The sequence below is a fragment of the Micropterus dolomieu genome, linkage group LG18 (genome assembly GCF_021292245.1).
Source record: "Micropterus dolomieu isolate WLL.071019.BEF.003 ecotype Adirondacks linkage group LG18, ASM2129224v1, whole genome shotgun sequence".
Taxonomy (NCBI): domain Eukaryota; kingdom Metazoa; phylum Chordata; class Actinopteri; order Centrarchiformes; family Centrarchidae; genus Micropterus; species Micropterus dolomieu.
The window spans coordinates 30,355,999-30,382,044 of NC_060167.1; the positions used below are offsets into that span (position 1 = coordinate 30,355,999).

A 26,046-nucleotide genomic window follows, 5' to 3' on the forward strand; every position below is an offset into this window, starting at 1 on the left:
TTTCCCCCCCCCCCCCCCCCCCTTTTTTTTTCTTTTCTTTTCTCTTCTCTGCTTCTTCCTCAAGCTTAGGTTTTCGATGGCTGGCTATTTCAGGTCCATATTTCTGCTTGGCAATAAATAATTCAGGTAACAGGACAACACAAAGGCCCTCAGTAAGAGCCTGGATGCTTTGCTCAAACCTGAAATGCCCATCTACCTTTTAGAGAATCTGTCTGAATAATGGATTTGTTTACCAAGTGCATTCTGGTCAATGACTGAATTGGCAATATGTGCACTCAGCTGTCATTTGAAGATACATCTATATATACATTAAAGTAAGAGTCCCTTGAAGAAGCTGAATTTTTGCTTGATTTTACTCTTCCTCATATTTCCCCTTAATGCACTCTCTCTATTTCTCCATATTATATGATAGGCCTGTAATAAACACAGCAGGATGTACAGACTCTGGACCTCTACACATTAATACAATACTAGAACATCCATGAACAATACGGATTAAAATCTTGTTCAGTGTTCAGTGGCGGTAATGTCTGATGCTATTCACTCACATCTTACACTACAATGCAATCCAACACTACAAACTATGATGAGATGCTACAGCTATGACAACGTGATATCATGGGATGGCGTACAAATAGCACGCCACTTTTAAGGACTTTTCGGCGTGCCTTGTCAACACATTTTAACAGGGGCGATTCTAGGATCAGACATTTATGGGTGCTTAGCCCCTAATGAGAATGTATCATGCATACAATGCCTTGCAAAAGTGTTCACTAATCAGTGGAGAGTATAGGTAGGCCTACGAGAGGAGCTGGTGCAGAGCGGAGCGGGTTAGTCAAGGGCGTCACTTTGTGTTGAAAAGTGGTGGAGAGATAAGGGCTCAGATTAGGGGTGTGATGATACATTTGGGTCATGACACGTGACGATGAACAAGAATGATTTTTAGCACTATTTAGATGGAATATTTGATGCAGAAATATATGTGCAGGGGGTCTGGGGGTCCTCCCCCAGAAGAGTTTGAGCATTAAACTCATAATTTTCTGCATTTTCAGCTCCAATTTATGGTGGAAATATTTTTATATGAGAGAAAACTATGTTGCATTGCATGTTTTGTTATAGTGCAAATAAACCTTTTCTCAAAGCATTTTTATTTGTTAGTTAACATTTCTTGGTGGAAGCTATTTTTCAGAACATTTTTAACAAATGCTTTCAAAATATGGTGGAGACATGTCCCCAGTGTCCCCATAGGGGTCATTTACCCCTATGGGGTCAGTGGTTAGGGTCAGACAGCAGTGTGGAGCTGTAGGCTCATGTTTACTCCCTCAGAGGAGGGAGGGTGTCATTATTATTTAATTGTTAAGAAAAATCTTTATTTTGGTTGCACAGAATCTGTGGAGTATAAATTACTTCTATTTGTATAATATTCTAACATTAAATTAAATCTTATTTGATAGCTAGGCTCACTGTTAGCAGTGTCGCAGGTCAGCTGCACTGGACCTTGTGTTATTAAAGTCAGCTGTTAGTATAATGTTACTATAGTACTTACATAATCTCAGCATCTTCAATTCATCCATCCATCCATCCATCCATCCATCCAGCCCTCGTCAACCACTTGTCCTGCATACAGGGTCGCGGGGGCCTGGAGCCAATCCCAGGTGACATCGGGCAAAAGGCGGGGTACACCCTGAACAGGTCACCAATCCATCGCAGGGCCCTATTAAGAATGTATATAATATAATCACAAACTACAATACAGTACCATAAAATAGAGCAGTGTGTGTGTGTTTGCATAAAAATCAAATCCCTCTACTTCAGCTTACAGTAGACTTCTCCCTGGCTCAGCTTCCCCAGTGCAGGCCTCTGCCTCTGCTGATTGAACAGCTACATATGCATGGGAAGAACATCAGTAATATATGTGAATAACAATAATCCATTCTCTAAGTCTATCTCTACATATGATTGCCTACTCAGCCTTGAACACTGCCCCTGTACCTGTCACTGTTTTTTCTGGTTCCATTGTCCTTCTCCTCCTCCTCCTGCGGCTCCTGCATCTCCTCCTTTTTCTTCTCTCCCTCCTCATCAACATAACTGGGTCCATCATCACCCTGTCCCTCTGGATCACCTCCACTGACCTTGACAGCTAATATACATACAGAGATCCCTATATATATAAATATATATTTAGCCCCTCATATTTCTTTACCCTCTTTCTTTCTTTTCGTCATATTTACCGTCTCTGTTGCCGCTCGTATCCCCCCTTAGTAGTGAAAGTATTGGTTTGGCGCAGACTGACAGACACACCAACAGCGTTCCGCTGCAGCTGACCAGTCCGCCAGCTCCATCGTGGAAAATTAAGTATAACATTAGAAACTGAAAAATGTCAGTATTTAGGACATTAAACCCGTTTAATGTAGGAAAAGCCATATGAAACTGTAGGCTAATTGGTTGTCATTTCTCTTACTTCTCCAAACTCAAACAGTAGAGCACAAAAATAGAATTTTCAGAAAATAATAAAAAATTATTGTATTATTTTTTAGGGGTGCTAAGATTAAATTTAGGGGTGCTGAACCACCCCTCAAAATGGTCTAAAATTGCCCCTGCATTTTAAGCTTTTCGCGTCTCTTTTCACTCTGTTCAGTCCCTACAGACCTAAGCAACACAGATGTGGTTAACCAGTCGACATGCAGATATAATCAATTACTTAGGTTTAGGCAGTGATAGTTAAGGTTTGCGTAAGTTGCTTCAGGGGGTCAGGGATGTCAATGCTAACATCGTAAGTTAGCTAGCTACTTAAACTGTAACGTAGCTAACGCTATGTGGCTAACACTATGTAGCTAATGCGATGGAGCATGGTAACGTAACGATGTAACGTAACTTACGCAAATTACGCAACCTACGTAACTTAAATACAAAACAAAAAGCAATGTTCTATTCTTATTTAATTTTTGTTACACATGGGAACCGAACGCCGGTCTCCTGAGTCAGGAACCAACTTACTCTCCACCCGTGTGATAATCATAGACTGCTGGCGACCTGTCCAGGGTATACCCCGCCTTTCGCCCGATGTCAGCTGGGATTGGCTCCAGCCCCCCGGGACCCTGTACGCAGGATAAGTGGTTGACGATGGATGGAATCATAGACTGTATAAGGTGTTAACAGACCTGAAATCAGATTTTACCATAGACTGTATGGATTTTACTTGGCCAGAAAGACTGAACAGTAGAGCGTGCCGTGCCGTAAAGTGATCGTCTGCAGAAAACTGACTGGCGTCTGCGGGAGTGCACGCAGCATGTTAAAGCTGTATCACCCAGTCTCTTTACAACTACAGCTGCTTTTATCTGGGTCAAAGAGACATAACGTGCATATAAACATCACTTTATATCCGTGGTAATAGCAAAGGTATGACTATGTGATACTTACGTACTCACAATTGTGTTTGCAGTTTATAGCGTAATCAGGCGTGACAGTTATGTTATTATAGACAATAATTGAAGCCTGTTGTTGCAGATGGATTATGTGTTTGTTTGGCCTATGTCTAATATCCTTGTTTATATTTGGAAAACGGAATGAAACCTATAATTAGCATGATGTACTGCTGAGTTATATATAAAATAAAGACGTGATCTGCAATTATCCTTGTGACTCACCATTATTTAATTTGCCGTGTACCAACCAATCCAGTCCTTTTTACCTATTGAAATACCTTTAAATGGCCAATACAACCCATAACATGCAGTATTTCACTTGCCTGAAAGTGATTGCAGCTTCTACTTATTGACTGAAAGGTAGATTCTGCCTCAAAATGAAAAAAGAGTTATATTTGGCAGATGATAAAACCAAAATTGTCCCCCCTTTTTATTTAATATATAATAACATAATATTTTTTATGACATACTGACCACCAAACCAAAAATGTCCCCGGTTTTCATTTCAGAAATATGGTCACTTTAACTTTCATGGCTATTTATATCCCACTCACGCTGTTTTACCTGTGACAATAGGCGTAAATGCAGTCTAAATGGTGTGAAATGACACGCGAAAAGCCAAATATTCAAAATGGAATCCCACGCCAAATGACTTAAGAAATCTTTTGATGATACTAGGCTGGCTATGATCACGCACTCAACCTCATATGCATGAAAGTTCATTCTTGACCTTGAACTCAAGGTCCACTTGTTAATTTTTCTGGCACTTTCAGCCGCACCACCTGGTCATCAGTGGATGGAGTTTGCTCAGTTGTCATGGAAATGCATTTGTTTACACGAAGACCAGGAGATAAGGTTGAAAGCTTCAGGAAAAACAAGGTAAATGGACCTTGTTTGGGATTGCATTGTCAAATGACCTCATAGATTATTGCAATGTTAAATCCTACATGGTCAATAACAATGAAAGATTATACTTGTTTCAAAAAGGCAGAGGTGCTGCGTATAGTGAGAGATCAGCTTTAATTTCTACAATGTGATAATATAAAATATATATATGTTGTGGCGCATTGTGTCAACCATATGAACTTCAAATGTACACAAACAGCACAAATAGGCATGTGCAGTCATGTTTAATGCTTTTTGTGTCCATAACCATGTATAAAAATGGTTTATTGGTGGTTTAGAACTATTTATTTACATTTTTTTTCATAACATTTGACAATGATGATAATACTCATCTTAAATATGGTAAACATAATGTCTCTGTAGTAGTAGTCTTCGCATCTGAAGGTCAAAGTCATGCATGAAGGCAGTCAAAAAGTGAGATTCAGTGGGAAATTCTGTATTCGATTCATATTTGTTTTACATTTCATCTGCTGGCAGAGAAAATAATCCCCAACATTTATAACCCTGAGATACACTCCAGTGCTGCTCTGAATGATACTTTCGTCCTCTCTGTATTCATTTACAGCTACAAGACAACTCAGTAGGTGTTCTGTTGTACAACTGTGTGTGTGTGTGCATGGATGTAGTAAAATAGATGTGTGTGTCTTGCTCTCCCAGGCCAGCTGCGCTGAGGATGAGCAGTGACCTGCAAGTGTTTGGCTCTGACATGACATTTTGTCTCCATCATGGCGGTGTGACTGGAGACAGCGCTGAAATAACAGCTTGATATCTCAATAGGGAGTCTAATTACACTTGTGTGCATATACGCACTAACACACACATGCTGGTGGGTGTTTATTGTATAGAGGTATTGTATAGATGTTCTGTGTCCTCATGTTGACTCCGGCATTTCTGTTTTGTCATCACTCACCACCTCACATTGAAGACAGTCAGGCTTGAATGCTGTCGTTTCTAATTCTTGTGCACTGCTTTGTCCTAAGTAATGTCTTGTTTGAATCAATGCTCTGCAAACCTTTGTGGTGCCATTGTCATGACAAGTGATTGAAGCTGCCATTTTGGAACAAAAAGTGGAATGATGAGAGTCCTTGAGGACAAACACTGAAGATAGATGTTGTCTTTTTTATAACTTCTATTGTAGTGTCACCTTAATGTTATGGGATTAAAATCTCATTACATATCCATTAGAATAAAATATGATCATTAAATCCCTGCTCTGATCATTAAATTTTTTCCTGTCCTGCGACCCCAGTGACGTCTGACTCTCTCTCAACAACGGTACATGACATATACTTCATATATTCCCCACAGCTTCCCTCGGTTGAGTTGACGGTCTGATTAGATTTTCAGGCACCTTGCTGCATAACTTTGCATCTTAATGAACTGATTCACTTCAAAATGCTATAACCCTGTGATGCTTTAAGATAGAGTATACATGTGCTATGTGAAGAGAAATATATGTGGATATGCTTGCTGATAAATATATTGTTAGTTTAACATAATAGGTGTAATATTACAGTAAAAATAGAAGGTATTAGTGACTCTTGCTAACTTATTTTGGAAGCAAAGAATATAAAGCTGACTTTACTTTAAATGATGATCACTATTTGCATTGCTGGCAGAGATGATGGATTGTTGAATTTACAAATATGCATTTAGTATACACAATTCATTTATATTTCTTTTTTTAACATGATTAAATCTTATAGAAATCATTTCTTCAAACTTGAGGTATGTAAAGTCTACTAGTCTCAATCATATTGAGATGAATGAACAGGCTCAACAGCCACAAGGACCATTCACACACTCTCCCTTTCTACACAGTGAAGGTAAATGAAGCTTATCAAATCAGTTAAAGTTAGTGATGATCTGTTAATATGCGTTATTTTTACCAAGCTGTTATCCAGTTTATCTGCCAGTAAGCAACTTGAGCATGTTAATGTTAATGCATATTTTAGCTACCATTCACTAGCCATGCTAATATTAGCCCTCAAATAGCTTTTAAAACCTTCACACTGATGTTTCACTAAATGTGTGCAAATGTTTATGCAACAGTAATACATTAATTGTCTCTCTACAGAGAGACTTGGATTAGCTTTTTGTAGATGTGTGAGAACAAATGAGTGTTTCATTTCAAGTCACAGCAGACAAGAGCAGTACTAAATTATACATCTGTTTTTTGATTCAAGCCAAGGGCACTGATTGACCTCTGTGTTTACTCCAAAGTCTTTGTTGTTGCCACACTCAATTTGATGTGTGAGGAAAAATGTAATTTTAATTTTAAATGTAATTTACATTGAGTGGTGCTCCAAAGACTCTCACTGTGGTGTCATAAAAAATTTAAACTTGGAAAAATAAAATTACTTTAACAATTATTTTGTTATTGTATCTATGTGAATTAAATTCATAGGAGTTAAATTATGATATTGGAAAAACAAAACAATTAATTTAAAGGGTTAAATTATATGCAATTTCTATTACTACCTATTTTACTTCAGCTCACTAACTTTAGTAGTTTAATGGGTGTTTTTATTATTAGCTCGCCTTAATAAATTGCTGTTGTACAATATTTTTATGTCTGTTATGTCTGTATTATTCTTTTTTTTTGATAAATGCAGTATGTGTTTATTACCGCCATTCCATGCCAACTATTCAGAAGTCAACATGTTAGTGATCTTGGATTTTTCAGAATGTGTCAGTTCTGGCAGCAGTCATTAACTGTGCACAAGAGAAACCTTTATATCGAAATCATTCATCTTTTAGAAGGCTTTAGATTCTGATGTGAATATCCAAATCTTTATTTACACGACAAGCAGCTAAATTTAATTTAAATGTGAGACATCAGGGATCAAATGCTTTAGATTAAGATAGTTTCATATATCATATGATGTTAGTGCAACATGCCATATTTAGGTTTAAAGAGTTGTTTGTGTCTGTAATCATTCCTCTTCATCTGTACTGGCTGTGAAAATCTCTATTCCCAAAATGACTACAGTGTTAGAGATGGGAGACAAAAAGCCCTTGTTCTGTGCAAAAACACATTCTAAAGTTCAGCTCAATATAATGTGTGTGTGTGTGTGTGTACACACACACACACACACACACACACACACTGAGGCCTCAATAGTCTGAGTTAGGCCCCGTCCACACTACTGCATTTTCGAATTAAAACAGAGACCTTTTGCTACGTTTGCACCTCCCGTCCAGACTACAATGGCGAAAACGAAGACCTAAAATGGATAAGTTTGGAAACGGAGGACTTTAGAAAAGCTCAACTCTCTGATTGGGTCTTATAAGTCATGCAAAGCAGAAACACTTATCTGCCTACACTTGTTCTGTGCATGTCGTAGTTTACTTTGCGATGACTCCCAGTATGTTTACGCTGCTACACTCCCGTTACATTCAGTAACAGTCCCAGCTCGTTATTGGTGCATGCAAAAAAAGAAAACTGGTCTGATTCTTCGTCTGTATTTATTTATTCTTTCGCCAAATCTTCTGTAACTAGGAAGAGACCATCTGCTTCATGTTTACACTGGCACGAGCATGCCAGTATACCTGAACGGCCAATAGATGTGCGTTTTCAGTCGTTTTAATGTAGACGGAGATCACCTCCAAAATACAGCTAAAACGCTAGTGTGGACGGAGATCATATTTGTTTTAATTCTCCGTTTGTAAACTAAAACAGAGTAGTGTGGATAAGGGCCTTTGACAAAACACTGGGTATCTTCATCCGGACAGTCATCTATAGGTTTGTTGTCTGTGTTTTGTTCCAACAAGCATAAATGTCTGTATCTCTATCAGTCTATAAAGTTGTCTTTGTTGTTGTTCTGTTTAGGTATGCAGTGTTCCTCTTAGCTTCTAACTTTGGTGGATGTTAGCTGCTGTCCTGATATTGTCCTGCTTTTGGCCCATTTTAGTGCCTTCGATAAAATTGCAGATTATGTTGACTGAACATTGTAAACACTGTGTTTAAACTACATAAAGAAGTTGTGTTACTTTAACAGATAGTAATTCAATATACTGAACATAGTAAAATATCTTAAGTTGACATGAAAAATCTCATGTTAGCTTAACAAAAAGGATTTATTGTATTTAACATGGATAAATCATTTTCAGTAAGTTAGTGAAACATGATTTTACTATGTTCAACTATGTACTTGTTGTTCCAACAGATTTTTGTTTCAGTGCAGCAATGTCGGTTGGTCCCCCACTTTGGTCCAGACTGAACAATTTGATGGATTGGCATTAAATTTGGCACAGGTATTCATGTTCCCCTCAGGAGGAATTGTAATAACTCACCTGACTTTTTATTTAGTGCCATCAGCGGCTTAATTTTTTTTGATGGTTCAAATAACTGTAAAACTTTTAAAACCTGCAAAACATTCCTATCAGCCTCAGATGTACTTTAGCGCTCATGAGCAAATGTTAGCATTTTAACATGAAAAACTAAACTAAGATGGTGAACATGGTAAACATTATACCTGCTAAACATCAGTATGTTAGCATGCTGACTTCAGAATTTAGCTTAAAGCACCCCAGTGCCTTAGTACACTCTCACAGAGACGCTAACATGGCTGTTTCACTATATGCCATTTTGACAACCTGTTACATCAGCTTGTCTCACAGGGATAGCAAGATTATCTTCACTGCCATTCATCTTTTTAATCTTTGTGCCAGTGCTTCTGGGAAATGCTGATGTGACTATAGCTGTTCAATTATACATGCTATACAGTCTCTTGTCACATATTTTTTGACTTCCTACACCAGAGTGGAAAGCTTTGTAGAGCATCACTTAGATCTGTGTGGAAAGTGGTAGTTCTGGATGTGGTGTACCAGTTTGTGAATTAACCTCCCTTCTAAAGAATTGATGCACATGTTTCCATTATATTATCAGATAAGTCTCTGGTGTTTCAGGAGTTGTTTTGTAATGGATTGATGTAATTTATATGTTAATTGCACTTTGCCTCAACCTGCATTCTTACGTTTCCCAACCCGCAGTCGCACCCAAGTGCGACTGTGGAGAAGCCAGTAGTGGTAGGCACATTCTGATATTGGCGATCATCTTCATAAAGGATTTCTCCATGTGTTGTTTTTGGATAGTGGTATAAAATAAAGGACGTAGAAAGAAGCACTTGCCTTTTAAGTCTGTTAGAAAAACCTGATGTCTACTATTTTAGCTTCTAAATCGCTGAAAAGTTTTAACTTTCGACTCGATTATTTGAAGAACGTTGCCATTAAACAAGATCACACAGCAACAAAACAAGTATCCACAAACAGGTGGTATGAAAAATATCCTATTAAACATTGTAAATATTAACATATAAATAGAGCAAAAACAAGATCAAACAAAAGACAGATACACGCCTACCAAGTGAATCAAAAACAAAGGATTAGGGATTAGGACCCAGGTGTGATATCAAGTGCTATGCAAAATAAAATGAATACAATTATATATTGCATATTGCACTGAAAATAACAGGCATCAACTGTTGCCAGATATGACCAGACATTTTTAGGTTCTCAGTCATCCAGGTCATTATCAAAGGAAGGTTAAAATCAAGGGACTGCAACTGGACTTGTTTGAAGACCCTCCAAGACATTTTGTCTCTCATCCGAGAGACTTCTTCAGTTCTGACTGGCTGGTAGGGAAACTCAGCTATTTAACCTCTGTGGGGTCATTCTCAAGACCCCACAGAGATGATCGATCCCGCTGGTTCGTTAGTGCTCCTGGCTGTTGTAATGACAGTTGTTACGGTCGTTGGGAGTCACCCGAGGCCATCTCACCTGAGGTCAAAAGTGAACGTTTGTTTAGTTTCCTAGGAAGTGATGAAAGGACAGCATTATAAGTGGGGGATAAGTGGTGTTGCAGACCTCCTCCCCTGTTAAGTTATGGTTTCTCGACCCGGGTGTAAATGGCTTCCTTGACACCTCCTTCAAACTATCTGTCCTCTCTGTCTTCCTTTTCTTGGCATTGGCACTTGTTGGTGTGTTGTCAGCTCAGTGGTGCAGGGTCCTGATGACACCTAGCTTGTGCTCCATTGTGTGGTGGGAATCGAAAAGTAGGTCTGTGTGTGTGGGTTTCGTGTATACTCATGTATACAATGTGCAGGCTCTTGTCCTCTTCAATGTGTACGACACAGTCAAGGAAGGCCAAGCTGTTGTTGCCGACATCTTCTTGTGTGAACTTGATGTCACTGTCCAAAGAGTTGATGTATTCTGTGAAGGCTTGCACTTCCTGGGATTTAATTTGACCCTTTGTGTGTGAAGGCGTTTTTGCTATCCTGGTTAAAGTAATAGTTATTATATATTATAATATTAGTATTCCCCTTTGTGCCTAGAGTTAGATGGAAAATACAGTAAATATGAAGGTGGAGTAAACTAGCTAGTTTGTATAAGTTAGCTTAGTTTAGCATATACACTGGGAAGAGGAGGAAACAGCTAGCCTGATTCTTTACACAGGTAACAAGATCCACCTACCTCTAAAGCGCACTAATTACATACGTATGTTTTTTGGTGAGCGATGCTGGTAGAAGGATTGGTTCTCAACATCATCACCCGATATCCAGTTTTCCATGAAAATGTCCTATTGCGCTCACATGCTACCTCATTACATTGTCAAAAGGTACAGGGAGAAGGTGTTGCTGAGATTAATCACCTTGATGTGACCTTGTACTGGTCCTCAAAATGTCAGGGACCAACTGACATTATTGCCTTCTGCAAAGCTAGAAAATGGTTGTGCACACAGTCACCTGGAGGACTCCCTGGTGAGCGTCTCCGTCTTGCAGGCGACTTAATTAGGAAGCCATCTTCTGAAATGCACCTGTTTTCACACTCTGACTCAGGTAGCTACTTAGCAGGAGTGGGGGTGCTGTTTTCTGACGATGTTTCATCTGTATTTAGTAATGCAAACAGCACCTTACAAAGCCTTAATGTGGACCAGCCCTGTAGTCATTCAGATTCAGGTTTTTCAAAGAGGGAAAACATTATTAATAACCAACTTGTGGATGAAGAACAGTGTGAAACAACACGGTGCTCTCCATGGTCAGACTTAAAGCCCTTTGGGTCAAAGCAGGGTCATAATGATTGATTTTACACACTTTTGCTTCATATGAATGCCCTTTGCAACTCAACTTTTTAATCTACAGAGAGATGAAACTGTGGTACATACAGAAAACCAATGTAACTGAATTTTTTTTCAAGCAAAAAACTAACAGTAGAAATTCCCAGCCAAACATTTAATCCCTATTTTACAGGAAAACCCTGAGTTCCAATATTCATCAGCTGCTGTGTCATTATAAGACCAGATTGCTTTTCTGCTGCGATTTTAAGATTGGATGAATATCTGGCCATCTTTCCTGGACTAAGCAATTCACCTGTGCAGTCATCATGCAGCTTTTCACTCTGGCAATCATGAGAGTCTTCTGGGACTGAAGCGGTCTGTTGGGGACTGGATGCAACCAGGAAACCAGCAGCAGTTAGGGGAGGGCTGATGTAAGACTTTAGAGTTGGGGGAAAAAAGCTTCCACCTCTGCTCCCTGGGACATCTTGTTTACCAGTGCTGCTGGCTCGCTCTTTTTTTCTACTTCCTTCCCTCACATTTTCTGTAATCTGTCTCAGCTCTCCAGCAGGCATTTCAGATGTCCTACTTTCAGGTGTTGCATGCCCACTCTTAAGCAAGATTCTACTACTTCTCAACATTTCAATTTCTCTCCAGCCTCCATCCAAATCCCCCACCACCACCACCAAATCCCCCCTCATGCCCCCTTAACTTCACTTTCACCCCAATTTCAGCCCTTGGTGGCAATCAGACAGTCTGCTCACGATCGGACCAGCTGGAAGCCTCCAACACAAGTCAAGCAAAGTGGCTGCAGGGCTGTGCTCATGCACACCCTCAGTTTTTACTGGCTGTTTTTATCCGACCTGCTGTTTTTTTTCTTCGCTTTACTTTACCCAGTGTCTCTCTTTTCCTTTCTCCTTACAGTCCCATGGGATATCTCTTAGTTTTAAAACAAAACCGTAAATCTATATCTGCCATCTGTTTACTCACTAATTTAGGCAGCACTGCAGAAGCTCGTCTCTTGTTACCATAAAGTCTGTGATTTGCTTATATTACTGAAAATAGTTTAAAGACAAGTGCTGTTGATCTCAGGAGCCTTCCATTTCCTCCCACATGCTGCTGTTTACAATACCCAGGGAAAACAGGAACACATGAAAGTCAAAAGACAAGAAGACATGGTAATATGGATTATTAGGGGTGATATTAAATAAATAAGTAGCAGAAGGTTTTATAATTGCACTTTCCTGTCATTTCCAGACCAATGACCAGAATGTTTTTTTTGTCTCCCTTATCTTTTCCATGGGAATGCACCAGCTCTCTGTTTTGCAGTTGAGAGATATTTTAACTCTACTACTCTCACTGTCACTAGCGTGGTGTCACCAAAGAGCTCGGCGTCACACACTTCAACACTACAGCACCTACGTCCTTATTAATCTAGACCCTTGTAGTGTAGTTGCCTTGGTAACAGAAACTGGGAGAAAATGAGTCCATCCCTCGAATGGATGTGTTGTTGCCAGAGGTTGATAGTTAAGAGTTGATTTGTAGGGTTGTTTGTTTCCTGCACATTTGACATGGGGGTTTGTCTTCAAATTTTTAATGAATTTGATGCTTTTCACTTCTTGATGAATTTAGAGGAAAGTAAGCTGTGATTTTAATCATTCAATTGTTTTCCCTCGGGTGCAATCCATAGCCACGTTATAATCAATGACAGGCAACTGCGGTTTACACACCTTACACGCCTTTAATCTTGTGGTTGTCAATACAAGAGGGAGAGACTGTCTTGTGCATACCAGTACCAACAAAGTGGCCTGTGTAGCACTGAATAACAGCTGCTAACACTAGTCTTGACTGACTGTTTGTCAGTTTAGGTTATTGAAGTGTAATCAGTACTTGTAACTTCAACAGAATGAGTGTTTTTTGTCCTCCATGCAAAGCCATTTGTTATTAAAGAAAGACTTAAAAGGCATGAAAATTCCCAAGTCCCAAATGTATCTTTTACAACATGGATTGACACTAGATAAAAATTAAATGTAAGTTTTCTGATGCTGATGCTAAAGTTTAGTTCACTGTTTTATCCGAATTATTCTAAACAGAACGGGAGAACTAACCTATAAAGTGAAGAAAAACAAAAAATGTTCTTCAAGAATTTCTGCGAATGTACCTGCAATTTGTTGTGCCATTAACAAGATACAGAAGATGAATTTTCCCTGTGAAGGTCCAAATCTCTAAACATAGTGACTGCTCTCAACTGGCATAATATCATCATACATAGCTGATAAATCCAAATAAGACTATAGGTGCTGCAAGTTTTTAAAGAAATATAAATATAAAATGTGAGGTTTTACAGGGAGATGCATGGTGGAACTATTTCTTGACCAACAATGCTGTTGCTACCGTGAGTTTGCTGGTCAACCAACGATTTCTTACAGACAAGATACATGTTGGTTAGAGAGCTTAAGAAGTGCCGGTAGACATACCGGACAGAGCCAGGCAAGCAGTTTTCCCCTGCATCCGGTCCTTATGCAAAGCTAAACTAAACACCTTCTGACTCCCAACCCTTAACAAATATAGTCCTTTCGCAGTAGAGGTATTTTACTGTAAAAAAAAGCATATGGTCTGCCACAGCTGGCAGAGCAGAGATCATAAACAGTTGTGTGTAAGTTGCTGAATTACTAATCTTAAACTGATGATACACAGAGCAACTTTTAGAGCAATCGTGCTGGGCAACATTGCCGTCAGTGATAATGAGTAAAGATTACTACCGTAATCCCCTTCCCGCACCACTCCTCCACCCGCACCGCCGCTATCTGTTCAAAACATAGTCGGACCTGCCCCTAGCATCATTGCCCAGCAACATTGCTCAAAAAGTTGCCCCGTGTACCATTAGCTTTACTGAGAGGGCAATTTGTGTGCAGGTCTCAGGTTGAGGCTGAGCCATGTTCCTAATCAGAGATACTGAAAGGAGACAGATTGAAGGCTGGATTTATGCATAATGCAGCATCTGTTCAATCTGCAGACCCTGGTGTGGATATATGCATATTTATACGGATAGATGGATAGATAGATAGATAGATAGATAGATAGATAGATAGATAGATATTGAGATGTCTGACATGCTATGAGAGCCAGGATGTGTTTTCCTCAACAGTTCATTTCTCATCTGTCTGAATTGTGTTCCTGTCTCCCCAGTGCTTTCACCCAGCTGTTATTCATCCCTGCATCATGGAGGCTCAGTCTGGGGCATCATGGGAGCTCATCAACCGTGTGACAGACACAATATACGAGGAGTGAGAGGTCACCATGGAGACTGACAACTACACCCCAGGCCCAGCCACCACTGACTGGGTTGGGACTGAGGCTGGCCTGGAGGGAATGGGAGTCCAGGTTCCAGGGGGCTCGTCCAGCAGCCCCGCGTCCTGGTACATGCCATACTCGCTGGGCTTCCAGGTGTCACTCACCACCTTCCTCATGCTGGAGCTGGTGTTGGGTTTCAGCAGCAACCTGACAGTGCTGGTCCTCTACTGTTCTCAGTCCAATTTAGTGGACTCGGTGAGCAATATGGTGACTGTCAATCTGCATGTGCTGGATGTGGCCGTGTGTGTGCTGTGTCTACCCCTCACCCTGGTGGTTGTGCTGTTGCCTCCAGGACCGGATCTGGCTCTGCTATGCTGCTTCCATGAAGCCTGTGTCACCTTTGCCAGCATAGCTACAGCCATCAACATCCTGGTAATTAGCTTGGACCGATATGACATCTCAGTACGGCCGGCCAACAGGTTGCTGACGACACGTAGAGCAACGCTGCTCCTGGCTGCTGTCTGGGTCACCTCGGTAGCTGTGTTTTTTATCCCATTCTTGGAGGTGCAGTGGTCCGGTGGAGAAGGAGCAGAAGAGTTGGGGCAGGTGACACCCCTATCTTTGTCCTCTCATGATGTCAGTGCCACAGTGGTGCCAGCATGGCGTAACCGAACACTGTTGTGTGTTGGCGCGCAGGGCTACCACACAGACCTGGGTATGTATTACCATCTTATCCTGCAGGTACCCATCTTCTTCACCACTGTGGCAGTCATGCTGTTCACCTACTCCAAAATACTGAGGGCATTAAACATCCGCATTGGCTCCCACATGAAGAAAAACCAACGGTTCAGGGGGCCCTCCTGCAGGGGCTGCGACAAGATACAGAAAAAAAAGAAGGTGGGGCTCAGAATGAATCATGGTGGGGAGGTAGGAGAGGAGCAGTGCACTACAGATGGTACCAAACAGCTCAACCACCCTCCCCTCATCTCTTCCCCCACCCCAACAGCTACCTCTCCCCCTGCCCTCTCATCTTCTGCCCCCCTTGTCACCTCTGACACGGGCGCTGCGACCCCTATGCCCACCACCATGGGCGTTCAGGCCTCCGTGTCGGCCATCATTGCGTTGAGGCGGGCAGTGCGGCGACACAGGGATCGACGAGAGCGACAGAGGCGGGTGTTCAGGATGTCCCTTATCATTATCACCACCTTCCTGGGCTGTTGGGCTCCCCTCTCTGTGACCAATATGTTAATCCTGGGCATAGGCCCCAGTGAGGCCCTGGTCAGCCTACGCCTCTGGTTCTTAGCCCTGGCCTACGGCACCACCGTCTCCCACCCTCTGCTCTACGCCTTCACCCGACAGAAGCTGCGTCGTGCCCTCCGTGCCAAGGTTAAGAAGAGGGTGGTGTCCCTGCTCCAGGTAGACCCTTCACCTGGGGGCACCGTCATACACAACTCCTGGGTGGAGAACAGAAAAACCAGCCGGCAGGTGCGTCTGGAAGCAAGCGAAGGTACTGACCGCTGCCTGGCAGAGGTCCTGTGAGACTGACACACTTGGGCTGGGCTAGTATAATTAAAAACCAGAATAGAGTCACAGGTGTGTTCCATTATGAAACTCACTGGTGCGTGAAGCCAGTGTAAGGAATGTGAAAAACAAATTTCCACCTCTGGGAGATGTTTTAATGTAACCACCAGCAGCAAGCCCATGCTAGACACAGCTACCAGTCACCTAAGGCAGCAGTGAGAGTGGGATGCTGTCGCCACTGTGGTGCGCACAGACTCTGCAGCTGGAGAAAATCATACAACAAACACAAAAGTGTATATAATTTGCACTCTGCCACGTAGTGAAGCCTGTTTACATGTGAAGTTGTATGACAGTGCGTTCTCACAGTGGTGCTTACCTAACTGCTCCAAAGAATGTGTTCAGCCCGCATATGACTGGATCTGCCAACTACTCAAATGCTCCAAGAAAGCTTTAAAAACACTGTTGATACATTTCAAACACAGGCAAAATAATTTAAAAAAACAAAACAATTTGAATGTATTTAAATGGCTACTTTTGATATTGTCTCTTTTGATATTGTCTCTGCCTTCACAGTTTGGCTCATGGTATGTTGTGTATTCTGAACAAAAGGAGGAACATGTTGGATATTTACTGGCAAGACACAGGGAGCACTACATGAAATATGATACATGATGAGATGCAAATGTGCCAGGGTTTAGGTAGGTGGGGTGAGAAAGTCTGAGACCAATTAAAGGCTAGTGTGAACTATTAAATGCAGTTTTGCTTTAGCTTAAGTAGTTTTTAAACAGTCAGTGTTACAGTGTTAAAATCTTGCAATGCTTTGTCATGAGTGCAACTTTTTTGCTCCCCAAATATATAAAATGGTGTAATATCTCATTAATGTTTGGCATGTACTGCTGAGAGACGGTATTGTTCAAAGTAATAGTTTGAAATGTTGGGAAATATGCTCATTTGCTTTCTTGCAGGGAGTTAGATGAGAATATTGATACCACTCTCACATCTGTGCAGTAAATATGAAGCTACAGCCAACAGCTGCTTAATGTAGTTTAACACAAAGAGTGGAAACAGATGGAAACAGCTACTGTGGCTCTGCCTGAGCAAAAACGCCTCTTTTGACACTTTAGTTTTTGTGTTGACCAAAAAAAATGTGATATAACATGTTACCCTCAGACAAAGCCAGGCTAGTTCTTAACCCCTTTTCAAATCTTTATGCTAAGATAACATAACCGGCTGCTGACAATAACTTCATATTTAGTGTAAAGATGTTGTGAATAAGCATGAAGCACAGTAAAACACAGGATTTTCAGAGATTTCCCAAAATGTCTTACTAGTTCTCTAAATAGTAAAAAAAAATTATATTTTATTAAATGTTTATGTTTTATAAAAAAGAAAATAAGTATGAGTAAAGTCAGCTGGCTGTGCGGAAGTAGTTAGTTGGGTTGACACTGTAAAATGTATAGGTGACGGACAGTAATCAAAAATACTTACAGTCTCATGAAAAATTGTAGGTCTGTTGTATTGGATAGCATTATTTTTAAGGTGTCTCTGTTCAGATTTGGATTTTGGCATGCTGAAATAATGCACTACTCTTGAAATGATAATTCAGGTACACGTTGTAAATACTGACCAGATCTAAATTTATTACATGCGAAATCTACAGCTCGATTCACTTGGTCTGTACAAGATTATAGACTGACTTTTCTAGATTAGAGGAGTGTTTCCGCTACAGCTGGCTCATCCAGACATGTGGTCCCACGGGTTAACTCAACCTTTTTGTCCAGCAAACACAAGAGAGTAACTGTCACTACAGCCAATCCCTGACAGATTGGTGGGATTATTAATTGGACTAGTGTTTGCTGTTGGCTTTGTTCTAGCTGCTTGTGCGTTCACTGCTCTAATGATTTACTCACATTGGGGCCAATTTCAGAGGCCATGTGATTTCTCGCACACACACACACACACACACACACAAACACAACTGATGTGTTCTCGTTTTCATGTAAACACATGAAAAAGATATATATTATATTGTATGTACACCAAGAATATGCTATGTTTATAAGTTTTCTTCATTGTGTTGTTTTTATGTGAATGTATCGTCATGCAGCGTTGAATCATATCAATAAAAATTAAATACTGAGGTCTTGATTTGTAGCCTTTGTTCTGTGCTCATGTCTGGATGAATCCATATATGTAAGTTTATGACCAAAAAGCCCGGGGCCATGGATTTCCAGGCTTTATCTGGCTAAAAATCCCTGGCCTCTGGTGTCGCTTTGATAACTGCTTTTTTCCTCAAGAAGAATTTGACTTGCTTTGAGGGGAATGTGCAGCACTGTTCATACAGCTCACATGATTATTCCCTTGGTACCTGAAGGGACACACAGTGATATACAGCTGAGCTAAAGAACAGTAAGTCCTCCCGGACACAATCACACATTGTTGCAATAAATAAACATACTCATGTTGAACATTTATTGATTCCCTGTGGTCTGTGTTGAACAGAGACTACATTTTGCGTATGATATTGCTGATATACTGTTTGTGCACTTATAACAAGTAGAAAGCAGCCAATAATATAGTGAGTAGGTGGTGCGTTTTGTATGTGTTAATTTTAGCATTGTCTTGTCACTGTTGGCATGGTAAAATCCAACTCTAAACTTTCTAAGATGAAGCTATCCTGTATTATTTTAGTGGGTGCATCCATGTGCAGTAGGCCTATAGGTGCCCTCAGTGGGCACTGAGCACCTAACGTTACAGTACCTGGCAGTATTCATTACGTGGTTCTCCAAGCGAGCTATACTGAATGCACTAGTTAAAAAGCTGCCCGCATGCTGTTTGAAAACTTTGCGTGGGCTTCGTGTTGCGTGGGCGCTACAGACCTGGCAGTATGGGAAAAAAAGGTCATCTATGTGGGATGAAGCCTGCAGGGCAAAGAAATACAACAACACTTAAACCTACCGAGAACAATCCACTGAATATACTCTTGACTTTGGTTAAAATCAAGAAACCTCACAATTATAAATTCCAAACACATAAAAATGAATAGCCATTTGCATTGACAGCGACATGCAGTTCTATAAGAAAAAAGATTGTACAACTCAAGGGGGACCTCTACCGTTATTAGCCGACATTGCGAGCCATGTGATACGCAAGCCGAAATAGCTCAGTTGGGAGAGCGTTAGACTGAAGATCTAAAGGTCCCTGGTTCGATCCCGGGTTTCGGCAGGGAAGTGCTAACGGTTTTGCTTTTCAAGTCATCACGTCACTGCCTTCAGAGTAATGGCATCAATGCCCACGTTTGAGATGTTACAGGCAACTCTAAATGTTAGCAAACACAGTCTAGTCAATATTCTCACTGCATTTCGCTCAACCATGACACTTAATGCTGAAAATGTTTTACAAGCTTAATATTTATAAACTGTCCACAGCAAAACATAGAAACAGATTTTTATAAAAAACATTTCCAAGTAGAAATTAAAATTAACCTACAGTGAAATTATTACTGCAAGGCCACATGTGCGGTCAGTCTTACTGACAAAACCATGGAACAAGCACCATGTCACAAACATTACGACGACATAAGCACAAGATGCAGGCATGTGTACTGAAACAAAGTGGGAGACTGAGACAAACTGCATGATGGTAATGTTCAGTGCTGTACATTAGAGGCTCATATGATGATGCATTAGCATTAGATCCTGCTGCTGACATGAACAGGCAGTGGTCTACCAAACAGCCAGACATTGTTGGAGTGAATCTAGACACAATGAAACTGTTGATAAACGGTGTCTCTGTTTGAATTACATCAGCTCAGACTTGTAGACCGCTCAGCGCTCTAGTGAAAATGCCCACAAATATAATTAGGGTCACTCTGCCCTCTGTTCTGTCACACATGCTGCATCTGTAATGGCTGACCTCTTCCACCATGGACTCCATGCTCCCTTGCCAACATCTGAGCCATATCATCTGGGCCAGTTGCTGCCATAGTCACAGCAAAATGTTTTTAAAAAACAAGCATTGGATGTAAATCTGAAAGAAGAGCACTGACCTAAGTGCATCTTTGTGAGCATTTCCACTACAACTACTGCGTGTTATAAAATTTTTGGGCAATTTACATTATGAAATAACTCAGATTCAGGCAAACTGCCCATATACACAGAAACTCAGAAAATGTTCAGCTAGTCGTTTAACGCCACAGCCTGTAGCATGTTTGACACTATAGAGAAAGCAGGCCATTTTTTGTGAATGCAGCCTGAATGATTTGCAGCATTCATTCATTTTGGATTAGGATTGTAAGGACATGGAACATGAATTGAATTAGACGTTATTTGAAAACACTATTAGGATACTTAAGAGTTTTTAAATATGTTATTGATTTATTAGGCTACTGTAGCCGATGAATTGTTTTCCAGAGGATGAAACGTTATGGAAGATGCTGACACACAGCTGTAGTAGCCTACATCTACAGAACCAGTAGAAGGCAGGACTAGTTTCACTGGAACCACATTACTACACGCACTAACTACTAATTTAAGTACAGATAGATTATTGCACCTCCATACACGGTGCAAGCCGAAATAACTCGGTGTCAGTGCACTGGGCTCTGTGTTGCTCAGAGAGCCAAGATAAAACAATGAGACAAGATGTGTGTGCGAAAGGACATTCATCTGTGTTTTGTAAAAACCTTGACTTCACCCAGAACATACCATACAGTGATAGTACTATCAGCATCACAGCATGGTTACACATCACGTTAAGTGTAGCCACACATATTAGAGGTTATTTGCTCAAGTATCCCACTTGTTATTAATTGAGGGAAAATAATCAAATTATTTCCTTTAAAACTCAATAGTGCCTGTGTGGCACAATATCCTATGCTAGACCGACCTCTGGTGGGCAAAGCAGCATACTGCGGCCGAAATAGCTCAGTTGGGAGAGCGTTAGACTGAAGATCTAAAGGTCCCTGGTTCGATCCCGGGTTTCGGCATGGAAGAGGCATCTTTTCTCGGCACATGCAAAATGTTTTTAAAAAACAAGCATTGGATGTAAATCTGAAAGAAGAGCACTGACCTAAGTGCATCTTTGTGAGCATTTCCACTACAACTACTGCGTGTTATAAAATTTTTGGGTCAATTTACATTATGAAATAACTCAGATTCAGCCAAACTGCCCATATACACAGAAACACAGAAAATGTTCAGCTAGTCATTTAACGCCACAGCCTGTAGCATGTTTGACACTATAGAGAAAGCAGGCTATTTTTTGTGAATGCAGCCTGAATGATTTGCAGCATTCATTCATTTTGGATTAGGATTGTAAGGACATGGAACATGAATTGAATTAGACGTTATTTGAAAACACTATTAGGATACTTAAAAGTCTACTTTCATATTTAGTGTTTGAGAGTAGTACACACAAGTAGTAGTACCATGGACTGGTGGTATATCAGACAGATTATTTACATTGCAGGTGGTACAACTTTAGGTCAGCTTTGAGAAGACAAAGGGGCAGATTGAAATATAGTAAATTGATAAACTATACAGCGTAGAAATATATCCAATATAGTAAAATGTGATAAATTAGGTAGAGGCGTACGAAAACATACAGACAATAACACAATACAGAGGTTATTTTTGCCTCAGATTTCATTTTTTGTTAGTTGTTAGTTACATATGGCCTTTACTTTTCATATTTCTATGTGTTTCTGTGCATATATGAAAGTGTGATGTGTGTGTTGTGTATTCATATCTCTACGTGTGACCAGAGAAAGAATGATTCAATGAATTGAAATTAATAGCACTGCAATATTAGCTAATATAGGTGAGGTCCAGGTGCAGTGGATTATTTGGTGCTGATCCAGATAGATATCATAATTTTAAGTAGTAGCCTATCTTTAACAGAACGACACAATGAATTATGGTGTGAAAATGAGATGTGATGGGTGTTTGTATGCATGCATGTGCATAGAAAAAAATTCATACACATGTCATACATGCCTTTTAACCCTTTACATAATACATGCACATAATATTTGAACATTAGGTTACCTTGACCTTGAGTTCCGGTACTAGTGAGAAAAAGAAATGTCCAAAACTATTAGCTAGGTAGCTGTTCTATTCTAGCTAGCGACTTGTTAGCTAGTTCAACACATACAGTAGAACAGTACATACTTGATCAACAGATTGATGTGCATTTGAAAATATTCTTGTGCTTTTTCTTTATCCAGATTTTTTCATCATTCCAGATTTTCAGCTAAAATGATCATAAAGATGATGCATGAAGAACAGGATGAAGAAGATGAGTAGGCAATTCTTGGTCCTGATTCTGAGTCTCAGTTTTCTGATGCTTATGACCCAGACTATGTGCCACAGGGTCCAGCTGGAGTTGTGGGTGTGTTCTGGAATCCAGCTCTCCTAGATGAAGAAGGATCCTTTGATAACTCTGATGAGTCCTCTGAAGAGGAAACTCTGACCCAGTCCAATGATTAAGAACAAGAAGCCACAATGTCCTGAGGAGCTCTGTTTCCCTGAGTTGGGGGATGCTCTTTCCATTAATACCGCTTTCTACTCAATCATTGGACTGGTTCTGAGTTTCCTCTTCAGAGGACTGATCAGACGATTCATCAAAGATGTATTCTTCATCTAGGAGAGCTGGATTCCTAAACTATTCTAGGTTATCAGCATCAGACATTTCACACTCATATTCAGGACCAAGAATTGCCTCCTTATCTTCCTCATCCTGTTCTTCATGCAGCATCTCTATGACCATTGTAGCTGTAAATCTGGAATGAATTGGACCAGCCATACTAACACTGGATAAAGATGCACATCAATCAGGTGACCCCGCGACCCTGTACACAGGATAAGCGGTTGACGATGGATAGATGGATGGATCAATCAGGTGATCAAGTACATACTGCTCTGTTTTGAGATTTTGTATAATTCCTATCAAATTCCTTAGGGAATATGAACGGGTCATTTTTGATCCATGTGTGTAAAATTGAAGTAGAAATACAAAAACTATGTTTGTACATACAGTAAGAAAGTAAAATAAAAATAATGGTTTGTGGTAATAAAAAACAATATATGTAATGACTACTTGAAATATTAAATGATGAAATAAAATGTTTTAAAAAATATATAGCAAAGAAACACCCAGCAATGTATGACAAAACAAATGAATGCGGGTCATTTTTGACCCATGTTGTGCATTAGAAGGGTAGTGATACAAAATGTATTTTTATTTTAAAAGTTAAAAAGTAAAAAGTAAAATAACAATTTATGATTATCAAAAACAGGTTAATTGAGGAATACCTAAAATACTGAATAATGAAATTAATATATTGCCAAGATATAGAAACTAAAAACTCAGTCATGTCACTTTTTACCCATGTTGTGCATCAAAGGGTAAATTGCACCTAAATTCATAGATAGGTATAATTTGGTTTAATATGGTTTTGTCAGGTCTGGCTGAAACACTGTGGTGCAAAAAAAATAAGAAAACAAATCTTTATTCTTAGGGTCACATTGGACATCAGATCATGCCAGGAGGACCTCCTATGGTACACTTGGAGGTTCTGGCCGTCTCTCAGTTGTTCTAACACGTCCGTGTGCCAGCTGGGGTGTGTCGAGGCAAGAGAGATGCAGTCCAAGAGAGCAGGTCCAGGCCACGGGGGACCAAACAGGTCAGGGACTTGCGTCATTCCTATTGAAACATGAATGAATGGCCAACCGGCTCGCTGTGGTGGTGTGCTAATCAGCAGTGCATTGATAATGAACAGACAGAGAGTGGTTCAGAGTACTAACAATGCAGGACATTGGCAGGAGGGGATAGAAAAGGTGCAAAATGTTCTGGTGTGCTGCATGGTTGTGAAGAAACTGTGTGCATGTGTGTGTGTGTGTGTGTGTGTGTGTGTGTGTGTGTGTCTGTGTGTGTACACACTGTCGGCAGACTCATATACACATATGGACAACGAGAGGACGAGAAACAACAACATGGATAGAACTGAGAAACTTTAATTGGATAATTGGTCGACAGGTTAGGCATTAACCTGCAGTAACTATGAGAGTGCACTCAGTCGAGAGAAGATCTCTGCCAGGTGTGTCTGGGGACATGGGGTGGGAAACAAGGAGTGCAGGGCAGGCTGTGTGTCCAGCGTATGCATAAGAGTAGAGGAAATAAGGGGATAAGAAGTTTTTTAGTAGTATACAAAAGTAGGTTAGTAGAGTGTACGTTTTCTTACATATGCAATGTTTTTAATAAGGTGTTTCTTTATAGTTCTTTAAGATGCATAGAATAATGTAATGGTGTTGTAACTGGGCATCTTGGGTATGCCTGACTGTATAAAGACACACACACAAATACACACACACATGCACAACCAAACCTTTTTATATACAGCCTATGGACCAAATGCATGAGCCCCTCCAGGCTTACATCTGGAATAATTTAACTTCCTGCAAAATGAGACCGATAGCTCACCATGTCCCTGCAACTCGTTTGCTTTTGAAGTGAGTGTTTTAAAAGTACCTATAATATGAAAGGCTGAGATAACATGTGCTTGATTTCCAGGAGGGAGATTAAGTATTGCAGCAGCACAACAAAGAGTTGTACTACTGCTACCAAAAGTAGCAGTTTGAACTCTATCCTTCAAAACCCTCTCACACCTGCATACTTTTCTCCCCTGCAAACAAGGCGTTTTTAATGCAATATGCCTGCTTTTGAAGCAGACTGTGTAATTTTGTTTGTGTCTTTGAGGAGTATGATGCTGGGGTTATTATGTACATCTCTTGTGTACTTCAACTCAACCCTGGTTGCTTAATGCACATCAGTCGACAGAGATTACACACAAATTGTGTTCCTTTTTTTCTAATGGATGTTCTGCTTTCTCATTTGTTGCTATGTAATTGGTTGCTGTGTAATATCCTGTGCTGTTAGTTATGCAAGATTTCTCTCTCTCGCTCTTCCTCTCCCTTTTGATTGTGCCTTGCACTGTGTGTTTCCACTGCTGTGGTTTGGTTTCCTGGTGGCTTTGTTCCCACTCCTCTTGGAGAGCTACAAAGAATGCCTGATGATGTCAGTCAAGCTCTAAACCAATTCAATTAGGTGGTGAATGAAACCTGCAGGTGGAGAATAGTCCATGAAGCTGGACGGATGGATGGTCGCGGGGAGGATGTTTTTGCTTTAATTAATCAAAACTCTGTTCAGTCCAGATCCACTTCCAAGCAGCTCTCACAGACGTCCTGGTCAATTTGGCAATGCTTGAAGTCTTGCATAACTGGAGCAGCAGTGACTTCTACCCACCAAACTTTCCCCCTGTTTTCTGTCCTACTTGCATAACAGGTTGAGCTTTAAGGAGTAGAATGGCTGATATCAAACTGTCAGGACTCTTGGAACCTGGCCTCAGCCTTTATAAATATCTTTCATAGAGTGTAAAGATAAACAATGTTGGGATGAGGTTACAATTGCAATGATACTAAGTGATGGATGATACCGGTTTAGTCAGCAGACAAACCAATTTTGTGGTTACAGCGGAACAAGCTGTAAACACAAAACTGACCTATTCTGACCTTTTAAAGTTGTTATGGTGAAGGTGTAAGCAAACAGTTCCCTTTTTACACATTTAGCAGACATAAAGCAACGTTAACATTCATTTGGAGTTGTGGTTCAGGCCACTGGGCAAATATTCAGTTTGGGTTGTATCAGTAGATATATTTAAAATTTGGTTGTTTTGGGTGTGTGTTGTATAGTTTAACTAGTTTTATATTATATGGTTTTATGGATTTGCTGTACATTGCAAGTTTTATTTGGACTGAGGATCAAGGTTATAAGAAACCGCTTGAAAAA

At 40.4% G+C, this 26,046-nt stretch overlaps 1 protein-coding gene and 2 non-coding genes across 5 annotated transcripts; all 3 read left to right on the top strand.

The window, feature by feature from the left end:
* Positions 1–4,172: 4,172 nt before the first annotated feature.
* LOC123986776 (G-protein coupled receptor 22-like) lies at positions 4,173–18,309 on the top strand. Of its 3 annotated transcripts, XM_046075144.1 has the most exons (4): positions 4,284–4,304; positions 8,501–8,588; positions 14,575–15,111; positions 15,241–18,309. In XM_046075144.1, the coding sequence occupies exons 3-4, from the start codon at positions 14,686–14,688 to the stop codon at positions 16,216–16,218; spliced, it is 1,404 nt and encodes a 467-aa protein (XP_045931100.1). In that variant the 5' UTR covers positions 4,284–4,304; positions 8,501–8,588; positions 14,575–14,685; the 3' UTR covers positions 16,219–18,309. The 3 variants fall into 3 exon arrangements, with proteins under 3 accessions (XP_045931098.1, XP_045931100.1, XP_045931097.1); XM_046075141.1 differs by having other exon boundaries at positions 14,575–18,309; XM_046075142.1 differs by lacking the exon at positions 8,501–8,588 and having other exon boundaries at positions 4,173–4,304; positions 14,575–18,309.
* A 1,043-nt stretch (positions 18,310–19,352) lies between these two features.
* Positions 19,353–19,425, top strand: trnaf-gaa. The gene has a single exon. It is a non-coding gene; the product is annotated as a tRNA-Phe (tRNA).
* A 1,689-nt stretch (positions 19,426–21,114) lies between these two features.
* Positions 21,115–21,187, top strand: trnaf-gaa. The gene has a single exon. It is a non-coding gene; the product is annotated as a tRNA-Phe (tRNA).
* The last annotated feature ends 4,859 nt before the right edge of the window (positions 21,188–26,046 follow it).

What these genes read in the sequence shown, in the direction of transcription:
- LOC123986776 (XM_046075142.1), top strand. Translation starts at nt 14,686, where the DNA reads ATGGAGACTGACAACTACACCCCAGGCCCAGCCACCACTGACTGGGTT.